This window comes from Uloborus diversus, chromosome 8 (genome assembly GCF_026930045.1).
Source record: "Uloborus diversus isolate 005 chromosome 8, Udiv.v.3.1, whole genome shotgun sequence".
In the NCBI taxonomy this organism is placed as follows: Eukaryota; Metazoa; Arthropoda; class Arachnida; order Araneae; family Uloboridae; genus Uloborus; species Uloborus diversus.
The window spans coordinates 67,087,453-67,113,755 of NC_072738.1; the positions used below are offsets into that span (position 1 = coordinate 67,087,453).

Below are 26,303 nucleotides of genomic sequence, written 5' to 3' on the forward strand. Positions count from 1 at the left end.
AATGAATAAGACTTTTTCACTAGCAGGCGGCTTCCATAAAAAAAATAAGGTGGTTATTTTTAGGGGAACACCTACTTAGGGAAAAAAATTTCTATTATCTTCATTTTTCGAAGAAGTTATCCGCTTCAGCTGCAGTATCTACCATGGGTGCACTTACCTTATTCATTTCATTTCCTTTTCAAAAAGTTAAAAAAAAAAAAAAAACACTTGACAAGTTTTAATTTTACTAGGTGTTAGTTATAATTGTTGCAGTAAAATAAAAGCTCTAATGTCATGAAAAAATTAAAAGAATAGTTTCAATAATCCATTTACTCACGAGGGGTCCGTGCTCCAGCTTCACCTTTTGTGATCTAAGGTGCCGTCTAATGCAAGCCCTGTGCTGCACATTGGGACCCCACCTGGAACATAAAAGAACACTCAATAGTATGCTAGATTCTGATCAAGGAATAAACATCAGATAGACAAATGAACACTTACCTGTATAGCATCTTGTGAACAAACTGGTTGTGGGCGGTAAATCTCATATCATCATTGACCTTGCATTCAGGCTAAAAAGTAAAATATCCAATATTAGTATATGAAACAGAACATTACTCATATGAAAAAGACAAGACAGCTCAAAAGTAACTTAGGATTTCCTGAGAGGAAATTATTGCAGACATTGAGAAACAGGGACACTAGACTGTAATCATCTCATTTATAATCTTCTGAATTATAGTTGCGGATTTTCTGTCACTTATTGTTTATTGAAGGTTCAGACATATGCACTTCAATTATATATACCAGTGAAGTGAGAGCATATTCATATAAAAGACGACACTCCTATAAAAATAGATGTCATAAATATTTTCATGCGTTGTTTTCAAGAAATAAAATCTGCTGCAGGTGTAAAAGACTACCAATAGCTAGACAAAACAGAAGATGTGATGGCATGAGTGACATTACAATTCAACTGCTCAGTTCTGGAAGAATATAATGCTGGAAGCTAAAGAAACATAATATGACTTCCTACTGCTTCCTACTTTATGTACATATATAGCAGAAACCACTTCCCAGGGAAATAACCAAAATCAAATTATACAAAAGATAAAGGTAAAAAGAACATAGAAAAAATACTATCACTATGATAATCAAATTTATTTATAAAATGTTAACAATGATGCAAGTGGTAGAAATCCAAGGAGATTAAACAAGGAAAAGGTTAAGGATGTTTGATCTAACAAAACCTTAAGGTTCTGTAGTAAATGAAAACTACTAACAAAGTTTTTATATTATTGTCTTTATCAGTTAGTGATATAAGATATACTAATACAGTATACATTTTCTACAAATAACTTAAAATCTGATTTGGAAAGAAATACCAAAATATTCGTGCACACAGACCTTAAAACTGGGAGGTGGCACAATCTTGCAGATGCCATACTTGCTTGCCTCTGGCCCAATCCTGAGGACATACTCAAGGGGATCTCCAAACTCTTCCTCTGTGGGGTGGTATACAGGAGCAGCCACCATCTTGGGTACAGTCAAGGAAAAAGGCTCTCTAGCAGCATGAAGGCCAACTTTTGTGACCTTCTTCGGGTTAGGGCCTCGCTTCTTCACTATTTTGGGAGCAGCCATACTGGATGGTTTCGGTCTTGAAACAGGGGGAGGAGGTTGTTTGGGAGTGATATCTGGACGAGGTTCTTGAATGGGTGCTGGAGGAACAAATCATGACATCAGGGTGATTTTTATAGATGCAGCAACCAAACATAAAAAAGAATTTTAGAAAAAATTTAGTTTGGATCAAAGGATGAAACTTAACAAAATAAAGTGACCCGATTTCTTAAAGTGGTAATACGTATAACCTTGATTTAACAATTGTCGAGGGAGCAGAAAAAGTTATCGTTAAATTAAGGAAATCGAGGAGAATAGGCATTTAATACAGTCAAATCCGAACTCAACTAATGAAATCTATCATTAAATTGAAGAAATCGTTAAATCAGGTATTGTTAAATCTAAGTTATAATGTATTAGATTTAATTTTTAAAACAAAAAGCAGTGAAATAACCAGATCAGAAACTCAAGTTCAACTTAATAAGTGGAAAGGAGAAACATCTTTTGAGAGTGAGAAAAAATAGCTACATTAATGCTACGCGTATGGCTCCTGTGATTTGATTGGGGATCAGTTTCATCCCCGACTTCGGATCACATAAAAATCGTGGGCGAAGAATTTTTTCCTCTTATTTCAGTACGGATCCTGCTATTTCCCCGTGTAGGTTAAAAGAACATCATTTAATGCTTATTTTTGCTGCTAGATGGCACTGGAGGGTTCAGAAATTTCTGATCTCTTGCATGATTATTTTCTTCCCTGCTTATGTGAGAGTCCGCCTTTTGTCGTCTTGCTTTTTGTTTGTATTTTGTGCAATGAACATTTATGAAAGATATGGACTTGCCTGACAGTCAGCGGCATTATGTATGGGGAAAAAGAAACGATTTTTTTCTCTACATTTATGTATAATTCTAAAAAAGAAAAACTGACCTTTCTCTTTCATTTTTTCTGTTTTATTACAATATTTCTGCATTATTTTTTGAAATTAAATGGTTAAAAATTTATATATATATATATATATATATATATATATATATATATATATATATATATATATATCTGAAAACAGAAATATCACATGATTTTTTTAACTTATAAAGCCAGCCCACTGAAATAGTGGGCACCGTATTATATATTTTTCTTAAGCTTAAAAGCTATTAAAATTCTTGTATTATTTTAAAACAACTGATGAAGATGTGAACCGTAAGAAATGTATATAAAGACCAACATTAATAAACCGCCCCGCATTTCAGGACTTTAAAATATAAAAACTGAGCCATATGCGGAGGGTTAAATGATTATTTAAACCTGAGATGGCTATACTGTAGCATACATGCCACAGTATTAAGAGTGGCATGTGAAGACTAATAGAACAATTTTTAAAATTGGGAAATTAAAGTCATTTTCTTTGAGGAACTTTTTCAAACTCTAAAAACCCTACACGTATTTCAAAAAACCATTAAAACTATATTGTGATTAATTTATATTTAATTATAAATGTAATGATATGAAAAATATGGTTGTGATGATAGCTTTATCTGAAAATATAGTTGCTGCCCTCACTGCCAACTGTTATTTCTCATCTGTTTGAATACAGTAATGCAGAGCATAAGCCAATAAACTAAATAAATAAAATAAATTAGAAGGAAAAAAACTTATTTCAAAACTTTTGAAGCTGTAAGTCAACCACTTACTACAAACTTAAAACTTGGTATTTCTAAAAATCCTGTGATAGAAAAAAATGAAAGTCATTTCTGAATTCAAAGCAAAAATATATATATATACATTAGTATCAATTTTATCAAATGCTAAAACAAACTATTGCATGCTTGTGTAGTCACAGATCTAATATAGTAAATGCATAACTCAATGACACAGCTGAATTCCACTCATTTAATATTAAAATAAAAGTTAATCAGAATTCACCTTATTGCTTTTTGCCTAGAACACTGAGAATTACTGCTTTAGCCTATTTCAAGCCATTAGTTTGTATGCTTTGAATTTAAGAATACAAATAGTGCAAACTGCAATGTATTAAAATATTGAACAAACCTTGAAGATCAGTTTGAGCAGAACTGCTGGGGACTGCAGTGACCACAGCTGGTATGACCACAGTCTGAGCCTGGGAAGCAAATGTCCTTGTTTCAATTGTTGGAGAAGGTGATGCAACCGGGGTGATGGTCTGTGTCCCTACAGACATCTCGTCACTCTTAAGGACTTCAGAGATGGAGCTGAGACTTGCTTCGATGTCATCTTCCCCGGTGTTGGTTGCGGCATCTGCCATTTTTTTGGGTTCTGAAATATCTTGAACAAAATGAAAAGGTGCTAGCAAAGGGGTGTCCTGAGTTACTGTAAGACTAGTACCAGAAGAGAATGATTCCTCTAATATGCTGCTGTCACAGGAGGTTAAACCTTTTGGAATTTCTTCAGTGATGGAAGGGACAGGTTCTGGAACCATGACTGGAGTATAGATACCAGCAGACAAAGATTCTGGAATGATTTCAAATATGACAGCTGATGTGCTTGCATCACTTCTGCAAGGTTGCATAATAGTATGTTCAGGTAAAGGAGAGGGTAGGGAAGGGAGTAAGACATCAGGTTTCACAGTTGCAGCAATGACTTCCGATGGAGGTATATCCACCACCTTGTTGGTTGAACCTGCACCTGAACAATCAAGATTTTTAATTTTTTCTTGACTATCTTTCTTGTGATGATCTCCTTTTGCTTTATGTTTCTGTTTTTTGCTCTTTGAGTGTAGCTTGCCGGATGACATGGAATTTTTCATTTCTTTTCGCAACTCTTTTTTCTTTAATTTATTTTTCTTAGATTTAAGACCCTTTTTCTTCGAATATTTTCTCAGAAGCTTTGATGAGAGTTTCTTAGAAAGTTTCTTTTCCTTCAACAATGCCAATTTTTTACGTTTTTTCGACTTTGACAGCTTTTTCAGCTCTGATTTATCACTTGAGCTTCTGCGCTTGAAGTCTTTAAAACCAGAGATTTCATTCAATATGCTCGATTTGTTGATCAAATTCTTGATTTTCTCAATATCCTTAAATTCATTATGTTTTTTCTTTTTCTTCGGAGACTTGCTATCATCGTAGCTATTTGATCTAGATAACTTTGAGCCATCTTTCTTGCTTGATTTCTCTTTTTTGATTTCCAGATACTCAATGCCAGAAGTGCTAGGTTTCTCAAAAATGCGAGAGTCTTCCTTTTCGGTGTCCTTCTTGCTTGTCTTTGAACTATCCCTGTCAGAATCCTTTTTAGATGACTTAGAGCTACTAAAATTGTCTTTTTTATGCCTTGATTTTTCCTCCTTTTTAATAGATTTAAGCTTCTCTTTCTTTAACAGCTTTGCCAATGATTTTCCAGAATCTTTCTTGCTAATCTTATTGGATTTATCATGACTTTTCAATTTAGATCCATCTTTTTCTTTCTTATGCTTCGAGGATTCTCCCTCTTTCTTTGACTTTTGTGCTTCTTTCTCAGACGCTCTGCGTTCCTTAATTGCTTGGGTGGGTTTGGTGTCACAATTCAGTTTTTTCTCCTCCACTACAACCACAGATAATTCATTATTGAGTATTAATTGTGCAAGAGTCAAATCATACTCATCTGAATCTTCCTCTTCCTCAACTATAGAGCTAAACGTATTCTTTTTGTCTTCACTGGATTTTTCTTTATTGTCTTTATGAATTGGTTTCAGAGGACTCCTTTCAAAAATGTTGCTGTTACTATTCATTTCAACTTTTATATTACCACAGTCTGGACCATTAGCCACTACTTTACTTTCTGTGGGTCCAATAGAACATTTTGAAGCTGCTGGTCTGAATGATGGATTTTCAAATTTCAGTTGGTCCTTACATATTTTTTCAGGAATATTTTGAAAGTCCACATTTTCCTGCTTAATAACATTGAACTCTTTTTTATGACTTGCTTTATCAAAAATGTTCTTCTCTTTTTTGTCAACTTCTTCATTACTTTGAATTTTGTATCTGAATGTTTCCTTTCTGAAGTTAGAAGAAGTGGAGGGTTCATCTAAAGATGGAGTAGAAAGACTCAACTTGCTCTCTTGTTTTTTTATATCATTTTTATTTTCAAACAAAACTTTTAATTTGTCATCAGAACCTTCAGTCTTATGTTTTGTGTCTTTCTCAGAAGATATAGTTTTGTTTTGATCTTTTTGAGGTTTTCCAATTTCCTTAACACTGCTTTTTTTTATATGTTTCGGATCATTTGTTTTCTTGTATGGCCTATCTTCAACGGCATTAACATTTGAAGCAATACTTTGAACCAAGTTACTTTTTTCTATGTTAAATTCTTTTACAAAACCAGTATCACTGCTACAACACGGATCACAACTGCTCATTAAATTCTCTTCTTCTCTTACATTCAAAGATATCAGTTTTGATATATCTTTGCTACAACTACTCTTTTCTGGTTCCTGAAGATTTAAATTGTTTTGAACATTGGTCTCTTTTGAGCAGCCAGGAACACTTGTAATTTCCAGATTATTTAAAGAGCTGTCTTTAGCTTTTACATCTTTGCTCGAGTTAGATTTCATACTTGATTTATTTATTTCTGATTTAATAGTATCATTAGCTTGTACAATACCAGAAAGCTTAGTAGATAAAGTATTTTCTAACTTTGCAAGTCTATCAGAAAATTTACCATCATCAGAATAACATCTTTTGGATGTGCTATCAAATTTCTTCATAACTCCATCTAAACTAGAACTCCTTTTATCATTTCTTTTAGCAGCAGAAGGTACAGACATTTTGATAGTCCCTTCACTTGATGCTTGTTGTTTAGCCTTTGCATGAATGGAAGTCAATCTAGAGATATCAGACATACCAGGACTGTCTATGCTGGAACTCCTTCTGTCTTCTCTTTTGACACCAGATGGCAAGGATGTTCTTGAGGTTCCTTCAACTAAAAGCTGTTTGTTGCTGGAAAGATATGGTTTGATGGCTCCAGATGTGCTTGGTCGTTCCAGGCTACAACTTCTCTTGTCTTCTCGCTTTGCAGCAGAAGATACAGATGATTTTCTACTTTCTTCAACTAAAGGTTGTTGCTTCGTTTTAGAGGACGGAAGAGTTGTTTTAGTCACACCTGACAAACTTGGTCTCTCTAAACTTGAACTCCTTCGATCAATTTTCTTAAGAGGCACGGATGTCTTAAGGTTTCCCTCACTTGTCTGCTTTGCTTTAGCAGACACAGGTGGTGACCTAGACCTTATAATCATACTAGATTTACTATCGCTGCTCCCTAATTTTTTCTCTGTTTTGGTCCCATCTTTTGTCCTAGTTACAACACCAGAAGAAGAGGCATGTTTGAGTGACTTATCTGAAACAAAGCTTGCTTTATTTTTGATAGAATCTTTCCCAGATGATTTGTTTTTACTTTGAAACTCTTTATTCTGATTTTCTGTCCTTATTTTTCCAGTAATAGGTGAAGATGTTTTTGTCTTACTGGATTTTATTAGAGGAGACACCTTGTTTGTCTTTGATCGCTTCTCTGGATTGGCCCACAGCATTTCTTCAATCTGGTGCTTGGCACTTCGTGTGACCCTCTTGTTTTGAAGGTCTTTTCTAAGTGACATAGTCTTCAAAGTAACTCCCTTCCTCACATTTTTCAAGATTGCTTTTTTAGTAGTAGTCTTCAAAATGGCCTTGGATCGAATGTTCTTCTGCTGCAAGGCAGATTTCTTGGCCTTCAGACGTTTCTGCATGTGCTTCCTCAACAGCAACTGCCTGGAAGACAACTGCGGTCGACTTTTGGCGATTTCCTTTCTGCGTCTGAGTCTGTCTGTGACATGATCTAGATCATTGGATGACTTTTCTTTCTTTGGAGGGGGAGCAGTTTGAGAAGATTTTTTAGGAGGACTAGCAATAATGACTTCTGGTTCACTGTCAGAATCTACATCCACAATGGGTGGTACTAATTTCGCTCGTCTTAACCATGGTGTCTTTTTTCTCAAAGCAGCTAATCGCCTTCTAGTCAGTTCTCTCCTAGGATCAGCAGATCGAAGGGATTTGCGCTTCTCTACAGCAAGCTTCTTTTGGGTTGTTTCCTTCTTAGTTTTTATGGGAGATAAATCTTTTGTTTTTATTTGCTTCCTAGTAATAACAGTTATCTGCTTCTTGACACTTTGTGACCTTGTAACAAGGCCTTTCTTGTTGGAAGAGATTACTTTTGTGGGCTGCAACTTTCTTTTATCTGCAGCTAATCTCTGTTTTTTATATTTTTCTTGGAGGGCAGTTAATACAACTGGTTTTGTTTTCACAGATGAAGATTTTAAGCGAGCATTAGAGGAAATATCAGCTTCATTTCGTGACTTGCGTTTCTTGACAATTTGAGACTGTAAATAAAAGAAGTAAGAACATTTATGAGTGCCACAAGCATTTTAAGAAGATACAGTAAAAAAAAAAGTTTGCATGAAGATCCCTTTTTAATTGAAAGCAGCATACAGGCAATTGAAGAGAAAAAAATACGTTGCATTAATAAGGTCTAAGGACACATGAAAAAATAAGATATTAACATGGATAAGAATAATGGACTTTGAACTTTATGTGTTTTTCAATTGTTTTGAAACATATTTTTTTCTGATCTTAATATTATATTGCAATAATAAACGCAATACTATTTTTAATAACAAAACTTCACCTAATATGATATAGGGGTGAGTGGGGGAGTTTGTAAAATAATACCTCAAAGTCAAAAAGAGATAGTTACTTTTGAGCTGGTATTATATTGATTATCGCTAAAAAATTATTTTAAGGTTAAAGCAAAAATCACGCAACAGATTCTGTTTATCCCTAGCAAATTACTTTTAAAATAATGAATATTGCACTTGCTACTGCAAATAAAAGAATTCATTAAAGCAAAATAATTTTAGATTGCCATTTTAAGAGGTCTACATGATGAATCAATGTAACCGTCAAAAATTTGGAGTAAAGACTTTTTTTCGAAGGTTTGGATGATAAAAATGTTACAAAAAATACTTCCGGTGTTTAACTGTAACGCAGTCACCCATGCTAATAGGTTAAAACAACAATATGAGGATAATTATCTAACTACAATAAATTTTTATTATTTCTATTGAAAAAACACAACTAATCATCCATTTTCAAGTCTCATTTTAATTATTGACAAATTTATCCAGGGAAATTTGTAGGTAAAGACATAATGCACCAAACCTCACTAAGGATTTCAAATTAGAAGATAGAAATTAAAATGAATTTTCCATTTGAATTTATGAAATCAAGTACTTATATTAAAGGCTAATAAAAATAGTCTTTAAACAGAGAATGTCACATTTCTCTTTTTCGCTTGCCACTTTCATATTTTTCATTTTCACAGGACTTCAGCCTGAGTTTTGAGACGCATTTTACATGAAGATACTGTTTTCAAAAACTTCATGAGCAGAAGACATTCTTATTAAAAGACATTGTTTCCTTGCTAAAGAATGCAGATAATTTGCAAAAAAAAAAAAAAAAAAACCTAATCTAATTCATTTACTTCATAAATTTAATCAGTTTTCTTTGTGCATATAAAACTCATTTCATAGAAGTTCACTAATGAAAAATTTTAGCAAATGGAAAGTAAACAGAATTCAACACTCACTTCTTTGCTAATTTTAGAGTTCACCAGGTGAGACTTTTTTAAGGGATGTAATGATTCTGATAGCTTCTTAGAGGATGCCTTGTGGGACATATGCTTTCCTGAGTAACCATTCTCCCCGTTTTCTATCCGTCTTTCCTTGGGGTCAGAGAGGACCTCTTTATATCCTTCACGATCAGGATCTGGACTTAGGCTCCGACATTCAGAACTGGTATCGCTCTTTGAGCTGGAGTTGAGGAAATCAAGAGAAGGTGGAAGAATAGCAGAACCTAAGAGTGGAAACCAACAAGCATGAGCGTAGGCAATGCTCCCAAAAAAAAAAACTAATACAAACAAGGCATGTCCAATAATTTTGAAACTCCTTGTTTTCCCTTGTTTAGGTATTTACACAAATAATGAATTATGAAATTATTGCAGTAAAGGGCATTTAAGAGGAAAGAATAAAAACAGCAGAATGAAACTCTGCATTGTGTTGTATTTCTACAATTAACTTAGTAACTAATAATTAAATATTCTAAAAAGTAAATAACTGAAAAACAAAGTGTCCCAAATCTAGTGACGCAGAACAAGAAAAAAAAGTTTTTGGACAAAAACTTGGTATTACCAGTCACCTGAAAGTAAACTGCACATTTGACAGCTATGAGGCTGTGTCAATGTAACATGAATATAAGAAGCCTCATCTCTGGGTCATGCAGTGTCAAATCAACCAGGGTTTGAAAATATCATATTTTCGAAAATATCGAAAATATCCGATATTTTGATATAGATCCAATATTTTCAATTGGAACGAACTAAAGTCTTCAAAATAAATACATCCTCAAATCACTCTTTATTTTCTTATATTATGATTACAATATGTAGACCAAAAATTAATGATTATTCGGTTATTTACATCTAATATTTCATTTTACATTTCTATTAATTTTAAGTTAATTTAGCATTAGCTGCTTTACTCATTTTTCTTCTGTCAGCTATTTTTAGTTATATGATTCAGAAATAAATAATATGCATTACTCAGTGCACAGTCAAAAGACTTTTTTTTTCTGAGCAATGTTTAATATTTAATTAGGCACTTTTAATATGAATAAAATTATTACATAACTTTTTGGTATTTTCAATAATAAATGAACAATATTACTGTGATTAACATTCTTTTTTATATTGAAAATACCATAGTTGAAAAAAAAAAATATCCAAAATATCAAAATTTCATGATATTTTCAAAACAAATATCTGATATATATCGTGATATATATCATGATATATATCGGCGAACCCTGAAATCATCACACCGATTTTACCTCACCCTCTCAGATTTTGATTAAATTTGGTACAGAGGTAGTGTTTATACAGACATAGAAAGAAAAAAAAATTGAAAAATACAAAACGGTTTTGAAGATACAGCACGGTAAAAGTACCAAAAATAAGTCAAAACAAGTGAATGACCCAATTTTCAAAATGACCAAGAATTTTTTCTAATTAAGATAAAGAGCTGAAACAAGTGCCATTTGACAGCCTTTTTAATGACTTTTCCAATGATATGCAACATGATTAGGTCTGAAATAAATATATTTTAAAGAAATTTAAGTTTAAATTTTAAATTTCTCAAAATGTGCCACTTCAATTTTCTTCAAAATGTTTTCGAAAAATGTTTGTACATTTCTGAAATCGCTGTAGAAGTTCCAAGATGGGATCACAATGGGTTCATGTTGAAATATTTCATTGAATATAGCATTGGGGGATCTAAAACACTATCATCATATAATACAGCATGTTTTAAGTAGAGAAAAGCATTTATCCAAGGCATGAAATAAATTCTATTTGAGTTGGTGTCAAGTAACTGATTGCCTTGTTTGGCAATCATTGCCTAGTTGGTTTGCATCTGTGTGTTTGTGAAAGGGGGGTAGATTTTGTTTAATGTTATTTTTCTGAAATTTAAAGTTTTCTAATTGTCATATAGTTTTGATAAATTTGGGTGAAAGTTTGAAAATAGAATTACTCTATGTTTTTAAGTTACTGGTCTTAGATAATCAAATTCTTGATCACCATCTTCATATGTAGGTTAGTCTAGTAAACGAAGGCCAAAATAAAGGTGAAAAAAAAAAACAAAAAAACATGCAGTTTTGAAAATTGGCACACATGTACAGGAAGGGCTCTTGATGAACATACTAAAAGTCCCAGGTGGTAGGGGGGAGATCGCAGCGCCACCTAGGATTTTAGGTATGTTTTTTCAGTTTTCGTCTAATACCTTAAAAACCATTTACTTGCGAACAAAACTGTTAGTTGATGAATTAAAGAGCGTAAAAGTATCTTTAAGAATCTTTCTATATATTTTATTGTAGCTATAATAGTTTCTGAGATATTAAATTGCAAAGTTTGAATTTTTGAAAAACTGATCATTTTTTCGTTCTTTTCTATTTTTGGAGCCTCCTCAGTGATTGATTTGATGTGATTCTTTTCTCTTTTCAGTCTGAAGTAGTGAAGGTCATTATTGAAACTGGTGGAATGAATTGATTTATTGAAACTGGAAAGCAGGTGAGGGTACTTTAAGTTCCCGGTGGTAGGGAAGGAGCTCGCACGACTATATTGAAATTAAAGTGCGTGTTTTCAGTTTTCGTCTTATATCTCAAAAACTGTTTACTTGTCAACAAAATTGTTATTCAATGAATTAAAGAATGTAAAAGTATCTTTAAAAAGCTTTCTTTACTTTTATTTTATCTATAATAGTTGATGAGAAATTAAATTTCAAAGTTGTTGAATTTTCGGAAAACTAACCATTTTTTCGTTCTTTTCTATTTTTGGAGAACTTTGAGGATTTTTTTTATGTGAATCTTTCCTCTCTTTGGTCTGAAGTAGTGTAGGTTATTAGGAGGATTTTATTTCTTGAAATTAGAGGGCAGGTGGGGGAGGAAGGAGGCAGGTAATGCAGAAAGACAAAAATATGTGCAGGTGTTCTTTTCATTCTGTTTTTCCTTCCACCATAGTCCAGCAAACAAACACCCAAAATGAGGGTAAAAAATAAACGTTTAGTTACAAAAATTGGTACACATGTACAAAAAGGTCTCCTAACAGACATACTAAAAGTCCTTGGTGGTAGAGGGGTTTTGAGGGTAGCTCATGCCGCTATCTTGGAATTTCGTTTTTTCGGTTTATCTTGGATTCCATTTTTTTAGCTTTCGTCTTATGTCTCACAACCTTTTTTCTTGAGAGCAAAATCATCATTTGCTAAATTAAAGAGCACAAAATTACCTTTAAATATTTGTTTTTGTTTTATGACTATAATGGATACAGAGACAATGTGTTTCCAAACTGATCTCTTTTGATATTATTTGATCTGAACACTCTGATTTTCTTTTATCAAATGGGGATTCTTTGTTTTGAGTTTTTGTTTTGAAACATTTAATATTTTAACAGTTTTAAAGTTCTTAGGAATAAAATTTTGATCTAAATCTTCAGAACCTGTAATATCTTCAGCTTGCTGGCTTAATTCTTCTCATCATCAAAAAAGACATCTGTTTTTTGGAAAATTGATAAATTTTGGTGTTTTATTGAATTTTACAGCCTTTCTCTGTCATCCCGTCGGAAACATGTCGAAATTTCTTTTTATCTCTTACAATGTTATCTTCATTTTAAAGTGGATTAAAACACTTCATAAAATTTATTCAATTACCCAATTTTTAAATTTAACAAAATAAATTGGGCAATATTTACATCTTGCCCAATTTTGATAAATACTTGATTTTTCACACTAGTTTTAAAATTACAAAATACATCAATTTTTGGGCACATACAACGAATTAGAATTTAAAACTAAAATTTCAATTTCTTTTGCCTTATTATAATGCGTTTGAAACTCAGCATATTCACTATTTCCTTGGTCCATTTCAGTGAAAGACATATGTGATTCAGAGCCAATCAGATTGAATACTGAGCTTGAAACAAAGAGGTTTTATTTTTCACAAAATATATCTAGACCTGCACATTTTTTATTGAGATTTTCCGTATACAAAACATGTCCGGATGAGTACAACTTTAGTCACTTTTGCTTAGTAATGCCTACTAAAATTTAGCAAGATATGGTAGTAAATTTTTAACCTGATTAAACTTTTCATCTTTCTTTTTCAATTTTGTGTATGTCTTAATGATTGTTAAGCAGTTAACTTATAGTGTTTCTTTAAAACAGCAAATTATCATTCACCTGACTAATAACTCAATTATATTCAATTGTATGCCACCCTCTCCCCCTACTTCCTTTTTAGAATAAGTATCAATTACAAAGCCATGAATTTGATGAAATAAAAAAGAAATTGAAAACACACACACACCTCATAGAATGAAATATTTGTTCCACTAATTTTATTACGTTGTTTTTTTTTTTTTCTTTTTTCTTTTTTTTAAATATAACAAATAACTTTAAATATTAAGTAATTCTACTTTCAATTTTTCACCCAAATTTATCAAAACTATACAACAAATTAAAAAACACTAAATTTCAGAAAAGTAATAAATAAAATCCCCACCCCCCTTTCACAAACACCTAGATGAACTCCAAACAAGGATGCACTCTTGCAATCAGTTACTTGACACTATCTAACTAAAACAGAACTAATTTCATGCCTTGGATAACTGTTTTTCTCTGCTTAAAACATGCTATATTATGCGATGATAGTGCTTTTTAGATCCCACAATGCTATATTCAATGAACTGTTTCAACATGAACCCATTGTGATCCCATCTTGGAACTTCTACAGCGATTTTAGAAATGTACAAACATTTTTCGAAAACATTTTGAAGAAAATTGAAGTGGCACATTTTGAGAAATTTAAAATTTAAACTTTAATTTAAATTTCATTTAAAATAAATTTCTTTCAGACATGATCATGTTGCAAACCATTGGAAAGGCTATTAAAAAGGTTGTCAAATGGCACTTGCTTCAGCTCTCTATCTTAATTAGAAAAGATTCTAGGTCATTTTGAAAATTGGGTCTTCACATGTTTTGACCTATTTTTGGTGTCATATTTTTCAAAAAAAAATTTCCAATTTTCTATGTCTATATAAACACTACCTCTGTACCAAATTTCATCAAAATCTGAGAAGGTGAGGTAAAATTTTGCCGAAAATTGTGTTGATTTGACGTGGAATGACCTCTCTACTAACAACATATTTTATTTTTTGAGAAATCACACTCTTCCAATCATTATCAACTTCACCAGAATCCTAGTCAAAATTACTCCAGACTTCTAGACATTTTCCTTTCAGGAAACACAACTTTCTTTATTATATGCCATAGAAAGTTGACACTTATTATGTAGACTCTTAGTGGGGTCTAGTTGTGCACCTCCACTTTTGGTTGAATTTGGATGTTTTACAAGAGGTCTTTTACACCTTTTTTGGGAAAAATCAGTGTTAATTTCAAAATGCAAACTCAAGAGATGTCATAATTTGGCAAACACTTGGCAATATATTGCCAAGTTTTTGATCACCAAGTTTTGCAACCAAGCAATATACTGCCAAGTTGACAACAAATTTGGCGAAAAAACCTTTTTCGAATTTGGTTTCAATTTGGCTCTATTTAGAGTTATAAATTGAATTGTCGATAACGGGAAAGTTAATCTTTGTAAAACACTTTTTTGCATCAATAAAACTTAGGGGTGAAAATATTTAAAGTGTTTTCTTCTTTACTCCAATGCACTATTAGGTTAAAGTAGCCATTATTTCATGCTTTCCCTTTTCTCTAACAGGTGCGTACATAAGTTCAAGCTTTTTTTTATTTTTTTTTTGAGTCATTATAAACCATGAATTATTTAATAGATGTAAAAGAAAGTAGTGGGGTGTTCACATCAGATTTTTCAAGTCTTGATTGAGCATGTCTTATAGGACATGGGATTAAAGCATAAAAATGGTTAGTTAAGTCATACCTCTAAGGCAGAGAAAAGTTAGGAAGTCTTCAGTCTTGGGCCTCTTGCAGGGCAGAAGCTCCATAGTGGAAGTACTGACAAAAGGGACCACCTTGACGGGAGTGGGCACAGGACTGGTTGGGGTGGAACCTTGAGCAAATTTGCGTTGAGCATGCACTTTGGCTCTAAAAAACAAAGTACATTAAGTTCAAAATGAAAATATCATTTTTTAAAGACGCTAACCAAAGATGTTATAAAAGTTTAAATTTATTGAAGAAGCAAAATTTTATTTTAAAACTGCATACTTGAAATTACTATGGTTGAGATGCAACATTAAATGTTTCAAAACATTTTTTAAATGGCCAATAAACATTCAGAGTAAGAATTTTAGAAAAATAGAATGCAAACTGGTCATTCATTCTCTTAGAAAGTTATTTTCATGGCCTCATGATAAGCAACAACTGTTTTATGATTTACATCCTTGCTATTTGAATACTTTTCAGACAAGTTTTTAACAAGATAATAAAGGTAAAAGTTAAAGTATTTTATGTAAGTGTAAAATAGCAAAATGTCACTCCTTCGCTTGCTCTATGGTTTCTTAAAACTAAGCTAAAATAATGTCCTAAGCAAACAAACAATACATTCATACAATCACATTTTTTGTCACAATATTGATAACATAACACAGAAAAAAAGTAATTTAAATTTAATTGCTGTTAAAAACAATTACATGTGATTTCTTTAGATTCGTCTCCAATGGGCTGCAATCTTTCTTCACAACAGTAAATTCCTCAAAGTTACAATGAAATTGAAAATTTTAAGCAAAGAGTTTATTACAGTTGATAAAACAAAAGAATGTTGCAAAATATTTGTGCTTTTAGGTTGTTGAAAATTTTGCTGCTGGAAACTACTTAAACACATCAAAACAAAAATTGTTAACAGTTGTTGCCTTTTCTTTTTCCCTTGCAAAATTGATCTAAAAGTAATCAGATATTTTTATTCATTTTACAATTTTCAGTAGAAAAAATGACCTTGAGATTAATCAGATTGCTACATAGCCGACTTTGGAGGCTAGCATTTATATAGTTGACAACTACATAATTCAGGGTTCATAGCAAGTGGAAAAAAATATATAGGAGTTTAAAAGGAAAAATATAGGAGTTTGATAGCAAAATATATAGGAGTGTAAAAGGAAAAATATAGGAGTTTGATAGCAAAATATATAGGAGTTTTAAAGGAAAATTACAGGAGTTTGGTAGAAAAATATATAGGAACTAGTTTTTACCCGCGGCTTCGCTCACGTTGATGTAGTTTTTTTCAATCGATTCAAGTTAACGGTCAACACAAGCATAGGTCAAATAGTGACCAAAAAATGGTTTTTCTCCAGTTTTGCTGACATTTCAAATTGCCTGCCCCTTTAAATGTATCAAAAGGTATGATTAAAACTGAAAAATCAGGGGGAAGGTGGGTTAATGAAATGTCGGCAAAACTGGGAAGACACCCAAAAAATCACGAAAACCTTCAGGAGTTCTAAAGAAGTTAGTTTGGGTAATTCTCAAAAAATCCAGTTCGAGTGGGGTCAACTTAAAGTGAAACAGTTCCCTTGTAATCCCGATCTCCGTCAAATAATATCCAGCGCTACACCGGCTATCTAAATTATTGTATAATGTATAGCTTCTTACCGGAGATATCGTCCCAAAATAGGGTCAACAATCACTACAAATCCTGATTCTAATAATGTCCCTTTAGAGTGAGAACATCAAACCTTTAAAATCCCCATCAGAAGGAAATCAACTGTTTCTAAATAACGTAAACGGTCCTGATTACAATACCGAAAAGTTAAGAGTGAAAATACCATTAAAATCAGAGTAAGGACAACAGTTTTTTTTTTTTTTTTAAGTTCCCATGTAAATGAGGACAATAGTACAAAAAACTTCTTATTTCGCAAAGAGAAAAATTCCCAAAAGTCTCTATTAGAATGGTCTCTATCAGCGTTTTCAAATAACATTTCCCTCTGATAATCTCAGTAATGATTATTTCCAAAAATCTTTATCAGTACAGGTCCGATAGGATAAAAAACAAATATAAAAAATCAAAAACAAAATAAAAGGAAGAACAATATTCACCATTGTCGCCATTAAAATAGGGACATTAATTCCACAAAATCCTAATTAGCATCAGTAAGCCTTAAAAATACACACAAAAAAAAAATTTCATAAAAATTTTAAATAATTCACCAATGCACTAACGTAGTTGTCTGGTAAGACTGGAGATAAAAAATGGACTTGGTGGATTAATTTACATTTTAATAGTAGTTTTAATGTTATTTAAGAGTTGTTCCACTTATTTGGCGGATTAATTTTAACCTCAATACCTCATAGTACTTTTTTGTTTAGTTTCATTTTATATTTTTGTAATTAAAAGCAGCGTTAAAATGTAAAATAATAAATCCAAATCCATTATTAATCGCCAAAGGACCACAGTACCATACATTCGGCAAAGACTTGCCAAGTACATGAAACTGTGTAAAATGTTTGGTTAATCTATAATCATAAAATATGATTTTTAATTCTGAACAGAAGATGCTATAAAGAAAATGTTTGCATGTATCTGGCCGTTCCAGGCGAAAAATAAATCTTTGTTCGACGGTAACTGGGGGTAGGGGGCAGACTATTTCATAACTTTATTTAGTTACCAGATAATTGTACGTAGCAAAAATACTTGGCGTTGCCTGGGTCTGTAATAATTATGAGAAACAATCGCTACTTTTATTCGTTCTATGCTGTAACTGAAATAACTCAAAACACACCCCTTTGACGTCATTAAAAATAGAGCTTCTTCCTAACCCATAAAAGTAAAATGGCAATAAATATGAAGAACAAAATATTACTCCTTTAGAAACGAAAAACGATACTTAAGCACATACAAATTTGAGGAATTTCCAAAATATGAAATTAAACTTCATTTGTTTAAAAAGATTTATCTTTTTTTTTTTTTTTTGAACATAGTCTAAAACCTTTTCTATATTACTATTGAATTAAACGTAGCCGCCCGTAATCCCTTACTGCGATTTAAAATGTTATTAAATTTGCATTAATCGTATTGAGATACCTTAAGTGAGGCTCCCCCTCCCTACTTTTGTAAAACTGTGTGTTACTAACTTTCATCGAAGAGATAGTGTCGCCAAATACTGAGATACTCCTGGTGATTATAAAATGTTGCTACCCGATATGTTTCCAATAAATAGTAAAAATTCGGCAATTGTTTGAAATTGTACTCAAAGACAAATTAATGGTTAAGTTTCTGTGCTGTTTATGGATTTTCTTGATTTAGTTGGCGAAATATTTTACGTGTTAACAAATTTAAAGAAAGAAATATTAAAGAAATAGCAATATTTGGTCACATGGTGAAAACCGAGAAACAGTATTACATACTCTTTAGCTTCACAAACGGCGACAGTTGGAAAAATTGCCAAATGCCTTAGCTTTTGAAATGATTCCACAAAAAAAGTTTGGCTAGATTCCTGCTGATCGATTAAATACCCAGTCAACACAAATAAATAAAAAATAACGCATTAATTGCCTCAAAGTTGCATTAAAATGGAAAATAATCAGCCAAGTCACATGGGCGGATTTATGGGGGGTCAGAGGGGGGCAATGCTCCCCCCCCCAGTTTTGGGAGGACTTTACATAGTAACAACACATCTTCCAAAAATTTAAATAAAAAAAAATCATTATTTTTTCGTTTTTGAATAGTTCAGAAGAGCATGGGTGGATTTATGGGGGGGGGGGGGGGGGCAAAGGGGACAATGCCCCCCAGTTTTGGGAGGAGTTTATATAGTAACAACTTATCTTCCAAAGTCTTATAACAAAAAAAAAATCATGATTTTTTTCTTTTTTGAATAGGAAATTAAAGTTTATTTTTTCTTTTAAACTTAAAATAGCCGTTTCTTACAAAGTTTGAACAATAATGTACAAGTGTATAATCTACTACTCAATTTCAGAGGCTGGAAAGTGCAAATTATTAATAGGTTCTAAAATCCCTGAAAAGAATTGGCGCAGTATAGCCTACAAGGGCTCTAGAGCCAAAAATCCAATCTAACCAACCAAACCTTGAAAATAATTAGACAAGTCTTTGAAACTCCTAAGCAAAGTGTGCTTCAATTTTTTTTCTTATCAAGTGTATAATTAAGAATTGTTCAAACGGGTAGTATGTTACTCTCTTGATACCTATTCTCTAAATCTGTGCACCATTTCTTTTACAGTATTAACTTGCATCACAAAGCACTTTTAAAGCGTAAAACTTAGCACTGCGTCACTCTCTTAATAACAGCCCCCTCTCTTTTAAGGTCAATTTAAAAAGGCCAGCATGATTGCACACAGTAATGAAAACGACACATAAAAAAGTAAAGACAGAAAACAGACAAAAACATGGGAGGGGGGAGGGCAATTAAAAATGTTGTTCAAAAAAAAAAAATCCTGCCCCCCCCAGGAACTCAGTCCTAAATCCGCCTATGCCAAGTCCATGTATTATTTGTCAATCTTGTACAAAAAAATCTTACACCAAGATTTGACTTGAGAAAAGCCTTGAACAGTCACAAAATTAAAGATAGTTAAATAAAATAATAGTTTTAAAAAACTTTTTAAAAAAAAACCCGCTTTCGTAGCAAAATGAACTAAAAAGTTAAAAATAATCTTTGGATGATAGTAGTTGATCACTTAATTTTAATGTAATACAAAAAAGCGTGGGGTGCTGTCTATTTTACATTTTTGTTTGGACAACAAATGGAAGAAATTCAAGACAACTGATAAGAAGCCCCCCACGCTTTTTTGTATTACATTAAAATTAAGTGATCAACTACTATCATCCAAAGATTTTTTTTTTCACTTTTTAGTTCATTTTGCTACAAAAGGGTGTTTTTTTTAGTTTTTTAAAATTTATTTTATTTTTCTGTTTTTTAGTCTTATGTTGGAGAATTATCAGGCAACGAAATTATTTATAAAACAAGTGCGAGGTAATATCTTAAAGTTAAGACAAGGGCACTCCGATGGGAAGCTACTGTGAGTCATCGATGTATGTTTGCGGAAATCATATTTATATTACTTTGAAAATTTGAGATGCATTTGAATAAAAGTTTTGTTCAACAGTGGTCTAATCAGCAATGAATTTCCAATTGAAGGCTCACCTAAATTTTAGCATGAAATTAGTTTAAAACAATTATATTTCATGTTCTAATTACCTTGGAACATTGGAACAAATTTTGTCTGATGCAGAAAAATTAAAGGTTTTGTAAATATTTTTAAATAATTTTTACTAGCATTTATTAATGTATTTTTTTTTTAATTTTTCCTTTTTCATTGTTGGATTTATGCCAAAATATTGATTAAAATTGGAGGAAACTAACAATTAAAAGAGTTAATTAATTAATTTGATTATAGAATATTGCATTGTCATCGGATCTGAGGCCGCGTGCCAAATTTCAAAAGAATCCGATGGCAGGAAGTGGGCGAAATTTGAGCTGCAAGATTCCGTTACAAGATACATACATATATACATACATACAGGTGAAGCTAATAAAAGCGTGTTAAAAATACAACAATTTTCGCTATCAACAGGGAGTTGAAATGATACACTAAATACTGTATTGAGTTGAAGAAAGCCTTCGAACATGGAACTAAAAAGCTCATAACTCGTTTTTTATTCTACTTAGAAATTTCGAACAGGTGCCATCTTCAGCAGAAAAATCAGAGCTTTCAATGGACATATAATGTAAATATGTGCAAGTATTTTTTCATCCCTATATTAGAGAATTTATACGAAAATTGTGTTTTAATGCCCCCCTAAGGGGGTTTTGCCCCCCCCCCCCCTCCCCATACGGGACGAAAGCTACCCTATGTGTTATTCTGATGCATAAGCTATATTATTGTAAAGTTTCATCAAAATCCGTTCAGTAGTTTCTGCGTGAAAGAGTAACAAACATCATCCATACATCCATACAGACAAACTTTCGCATATATAATAGTAGTAAGATTTAGAAAAAGTATGGGATCTAGTAGGCATGTTTCAATCACTGTACCAAAAAAAAAAAACACAGAGCACCATTTTCAATACAATTCTATATCACAGCAATATGAAGAGTCACAGATGTGAGAGCAAATGAATAATCATACCCATGGCCGCTGATATGAATCACGTTTAAGATAATTTTGATTCAATTTAGTGAAATTGTGTGTGAATGTTTTTCTTTTTTTTAAAGTGCAATTCTACATACAACTTAAGAGAATAATAATAATTTTTTGGTCAAATGAGATATTATTAGAAGTATACTGCTCACTCAAAATATCCATTTTCTGATTGAATTTTATCACATAACAGTATGAAAAAGCAATTACAAAATTCAGATTTTAACTTATGTGCTTTAAAAAAAGCATTTCTTATTGATTGCTAAAACTAGGTAATAATTATTTTGGAAATTCTTTTTCAATGTCATAAATCTAACCAATAGTCCTCGGTATTGGTACCGCATTGCTTTAATACTTACACTAATGGTTAAAAGTCCCGTCGACTCCATGTCTCTCTCACCTCACTGGTTTTGTTGGACATATGAGAAAATCATTACAAAAAGTGTGCAAAACTCTGCCTCCCCTTAGTTTCACTATTTACAGAAAAAAAAACTAATTTCACTAAACAAAGGCAAAGACAAACAAGAAGTTGTCTAGAACTAAACGAGCCTACTTTCCCGTATACCGATACTAGTTTCTAGTACCTGATCAATATTCTCAAAAATAGCTAAAATCGCAATTTTTTCAAACATATTTTTTAAATATTTTAAGCTGATTTCTAGGAATAAAATATTCCTTACTTTTCTAAAAAAAAAAGCGAACAAATAAAATAGCAGCACCCTTTAAACAAAGCAGCTAATACACTTTTTCCATTAAAAAAAATCTTTAACAGCTTTCAAAATGAAAAAATAATAATTAAAATTAATAAGATCATTAAAATAAATACATCATATCAAAAAAAAAAAATCGTTTCCTTTTCCCCTGTTGCAAAAAATAATTTTTTAAATGAATTAATGCATTTACCAAAATAAATAAAAACAATGAAATGTTAACTTAAAGAAATAATTTTCATTTTCAAAAAAAAGATTAAAAATCGTCTGCGCATATCTTTATGTAGGAACATAAATAACTTCGAGTTTATTCGCCGAAAACTGAATACCTAAATTAAAACTAGCATGAAAATAAAAACAAGTTATATCAACAATAATTATTTCACAGTTAAAACCATAGCAGCGGAGTCAGAGTCGGAGTCAATCTCATTTTGAGATAAAAGAGTCAGAGTCGAATATACAAGAATCGGAGTCAGTCATTTGTCCTCCGTGTATAAATGTTTGCCAAAGCTACGAAGACAGGGTCGAAGTCGGAGTTCAAGAGACTGCGTTTCGAATGCTGCCCCGAGACTTATATGCACTTTTTTCAGGAAAATTTCATGAAAAGGGGTTTTATAAAAGGTTTTGAAAAGTGTTGAAATGAATATTTTTTTGTTAAACAAGTTAAACTAAAAAAAAAGAAGAAACAGAAAGAAAAAGAAAATAGTAGTTTAAAAAACTAAAAAAAAAAAAAAACACACGCTAACACGCTTTTGTAGCAAAATAAACTGAAAAGTAAAAAATAAACCTTAGATGATAATGTTCATTTTGCTACAAAAGCGTGTTTTTTTTTTTTTTTTTTGAAGTTTTTTAAACTATCATTTTACTATAAGTTATATTTATATGTTGATACCTGTAATTTATCATTCGCCCAATTCAGAATTTCTGCCATTCAAAAATTAAAACTCGAGGCGCCCCTGAGCCAAGCTATTGTCAGCGGCAAGAGCGTTTAAAGAAATTATGATACAATTTAAATAAAATTTCAGAACATTTTTAGGACAATCAAAATAAAGTTCAAACAATATTTAATAATAAACATTGAAGAATTAGTATCTTATTACAAAGTGCCAGCTTCAAAATCAATGTTGATTGAGGAAAGAGGAATGCTTTTGGTTTCTGGCAAGAGAGGTACTAGGTACATGATAACCATTTAGCAGCATTTTATTGTGCTTTAAATGTTACTATATCTGAAGACCTATCTATTTAAAGAAAGCAAAAAGTTTGAGCTAATTGCGCTCAGTACTTTGTATGCAACAAAATATTTTAGGTCAGAAATAACATGAAATTTCTAATTTAAAACTTTTTGACATAAAAAGAAAGTTTTATTTCTCTGATCTAACTGAACTTCATTCTTCCATACTGAAAATTATATCTATTTTAAAAACTCTCGAATTTTACGAAAATGTGACAGAAACAAAATCAAAAAAAAAAGGTGGGGGAGGATTCAGTTTTCTGGGCTATAGTTCAAACTGAAATTCAAATATAATAACTAACACTACATGCCAGCAAAAAACAACAACAACAACATACATAATAAAGTATAGTTATCAAAAAGTTTGTACTTATATATTTTTTTTACTATATACTTTTTAAAAACCAAAGTTTTTTCTTAACATAAGCAGTAGAATTCAGAAGAAATTGCAAGCATGTATAACTGTGTGAAATATATTCAATATTATCTATAAACAATTTGCAATTAACAAATTTTCATTTTCTTAATGCTAATTTTTTGAAATCACATCAATTTCAAAGTCTTTTGAAGGAATTTCAAGTTAAATTCTAAAGGAAAATCATGCTAAAAAATAGGAGAAGTAAGAACTTTTTGCTGAAAAGTAGGAAAAGTAGGAATTTTTGCTGAAAAGTAGGACAATTCCTACTTAACGTAGGAAAAAGTAGGAATAGTAGGAAAAGTAGGAGGAAAATGAGCCCTGGAGATATAGGAAGATGATACAGATTGTTTATGTAACATACAGCAAATAAAAAAATACCCGTGTAGTACGCAGGCAAACAGGAATATTGACCAGGAATATTGATCAGCCATACTCACTTTTTGGGACTCTCAAGTCCATTTTCTGCAGGGGGGCTCTCTTTTTTCTCATCTTGTGTTCCATTTTCTTCTTCCTCTTCTTCTTCTTCATCCTCCTCCCAATTCCTGCGTCTAGTCTCTTGCAAAGATGCATAGATGGCTCTCTTCAACTCTGTCTCTTCCCGCCATAGCATTCCATGACTAGCGCCCTGAAATCCAGAATGAAAGAGGTCTATGAAGGGCAACACAATAATCATTCCAATAATTGTAATAACAGAACTTAGAGCAACAAAACAGATGTATTGTATGAGTTAAATTCTTGCATACCAATAATGAAGCACAATTTTTATACTACACACATCTTTTGAACTATGACTAAGAATATTTTTAGAGGTGTTTTTAGATCATTTACATGTCTTTTTTATTTTGTAGAAAATTTTACCACTTTACAGTAGAGACTTTTCTTAAAATTCTAACTAAAGTTGAATTTTGTTAGAGTAAAATTTGCAGGACCATGATAATTTTTTCACATTAGCCAGCTTGCATCTCATTCGATAAATTGTTAGATAATTGTTAATTCATGGGCCAAAATAAGCGGTTTGTAAAGCTATATTTCACATGAAGTGATTTCGAGTTATCAAGTTTCGACTGTATTCAAAAATGCCTGCTAAAATAAGAATTTCTAGATTTTTACAGAAATTCAGATTTAGACTTGATTAGATAGTTTGAACGCCCAACAAAAGTCAGTGAAATTCTGAGGATCTTAAACGAGTAGGCAGGTAGTACGTAAGTATACAAAATGAAATATGAAATCAAGCCAATGTATATACAGGCAACCTTGACTCCATAAATACTGGACAACATCTGAAGAATTCAGAAGAGATTGGATTTTGTTTAGTAGCTAATGGTGCTTACACAGAATTTGGGGAAGGAGGTTCTGCCTCTTAATTTAATTAGTAATTTCCTTGTTTCTCTTGTTCACTACTAGAATGGTAGGAAGAATAAAAATTGAATAAATATCTTTGAGCTTAAAAAGTAGAAATAAAAAATAACTACGTATAGTTGCACAAAATTGCAGACTACTGCTTACACGTGTTTCCAGGTTGAAAGGAGCAAGCTTAAGGAAACTAAGATATCCAACAAAGCCTCCTTCCATATCCTTTTGTCGGATGTCATTTCACCCAAAAGCTCCCTTATTTTGCATTGAGAAAAGCAATCCTTGTAACGCCCAAACACGTGTATGCCTTAATCTGCAATTTTGTGCAATTAGGGGCTATTCATTAATTACATAAGGACCATTTCATCAATTTTTGACACACTCCCCCCCCTCCCCCCCCCCCCCCCCATGTAAGAGTATGTAAAAAATTTTCAAACCCCTCCCCTCTATTCTTGCATAAGGTTTCATTTTGTTTTTCAAAATAATAAAATAACGAATCTTTCTTCACTGGAATTGTTATTGAATTCACTATTATTTAATTATTTTTAAACCCTTTTGTATGTACTAAAAAGTTGAAATCTAGACCAGTTTTTTCGGCATTTTTTGGTAATGATGCAATATTATTTAAAATAAAACAAGCCATAGCATAGTGCGATTCTTTTATTACATTTTACACTAACCGCATTGCCCGGGTTTGCACGGTCTAAATCGAAAATAAAAATTATGTCAAGTGGTGCATGTTCAACAATCAGGCTTGAATTAGAGGGAAAAAAATTTCCCATCCAAACAATCATTCTTAAAGAAAGAAAACCTCAAATCAAAAATTCCCAACAAAACTTCACAAATTATCTTCTGCTGGCAGTACAAAAAAAAAAGAAAGAAGATAAATTCCCAAATAATAATCAAAGGAGAAATTTTTACCTCAAAACAAAAACAAAATTTTATTTCGTGGCAGTCGAGAAAAAAAAGTGGCAACCTTCTGAAACTTAATCTACGCTAATTTAAAATGAGATCGCACAGATGAAAATTTTTCCCGATATAAAATTTCTGTTCCATTAGGGTTAACAACACTTTTAAATTGTTTCCCGATGATTTGGGAAATGGGGGGAATGGGACCTGAATCAAAGAAATCAGATAATTTGCGGGTAGAAAGAGCCATTTAATGCTATTTTCGGGGCCTAAAATTAAAATTCAAACCATTTGGTTCCTTTTTGGCGTTCAAAAACCCCTCTACGTTCCTTCTAGGGTGCCCAAGTACCTTCCGGCCATATTTGGTTCAGATCCGACGAAAAACTGGATTTGTG

At 32.1% G+C, this 26,303-nt stretch overlaps 2 protein-coding genes across 2 annotated transcripts in view; one reads left to right on the top strand and one right to left on the bottom strand.

The window, feature by feature from the left end:
- LOC129228404 (uncharacterized) overlaps nucleotides 1-24,256 on the bottom strand; it is a 61,348-nt gene extending 37,092 nt beyond the window's left edge. The window contains exons 1-7 of the mRNA XM_054863083.1: nucleotides 24,084-24,256; nucleotides 15,127-15,290; nucleotides 9,212-9,477; nucleotides 3,641-7,946; nucleotides 1,384-1,694; nucleotides 478-548; nucleotides 317-398 (exon numbers count right to left, since the gene is read on the bottom strand). Of these exons, the coding sequence (XP_054719058.1) occupies nucleotides 317-398; nucleotides 478-548; nucleotides 1,384-1,694; nucleotides 3,641-7,946; nucleotides 9,212-9,477; nucleotides 15,127-15,290; nucleotides 24,084-24,256 (5,373 nt within the window). The remainder of the gene's footprint in view (nucleotides 1-316; nucleotides 399-477; nucleotides 549-1,383; nucleotides 1,695-3,640; nucleotides 7,947-9,211; nucleotides 9,478-15,126; nucleotides 15,291-24,083) is intronic.
- Nucleotides 24,257-24,966: 710 nt separating this feature from the next.
- Nucleotides 24,967-26,303, top strand: part of LOC129228405 (GPI transamidase component PIG-T-like) — a 25,689-nt gene continuing 24,352 nt past the window's right edge. Inside the window, exon 1 of the mRNA XM_054863084.1 lies at nucleotides 24,967-24,996. Within this exon, the coding sequence (XP_054719059.1) occupies nucleotides 24,967-24,996 (30 nt within the window). The remainder of the gene's footprint in view (nucleotides 24,997-26,303) is intronic.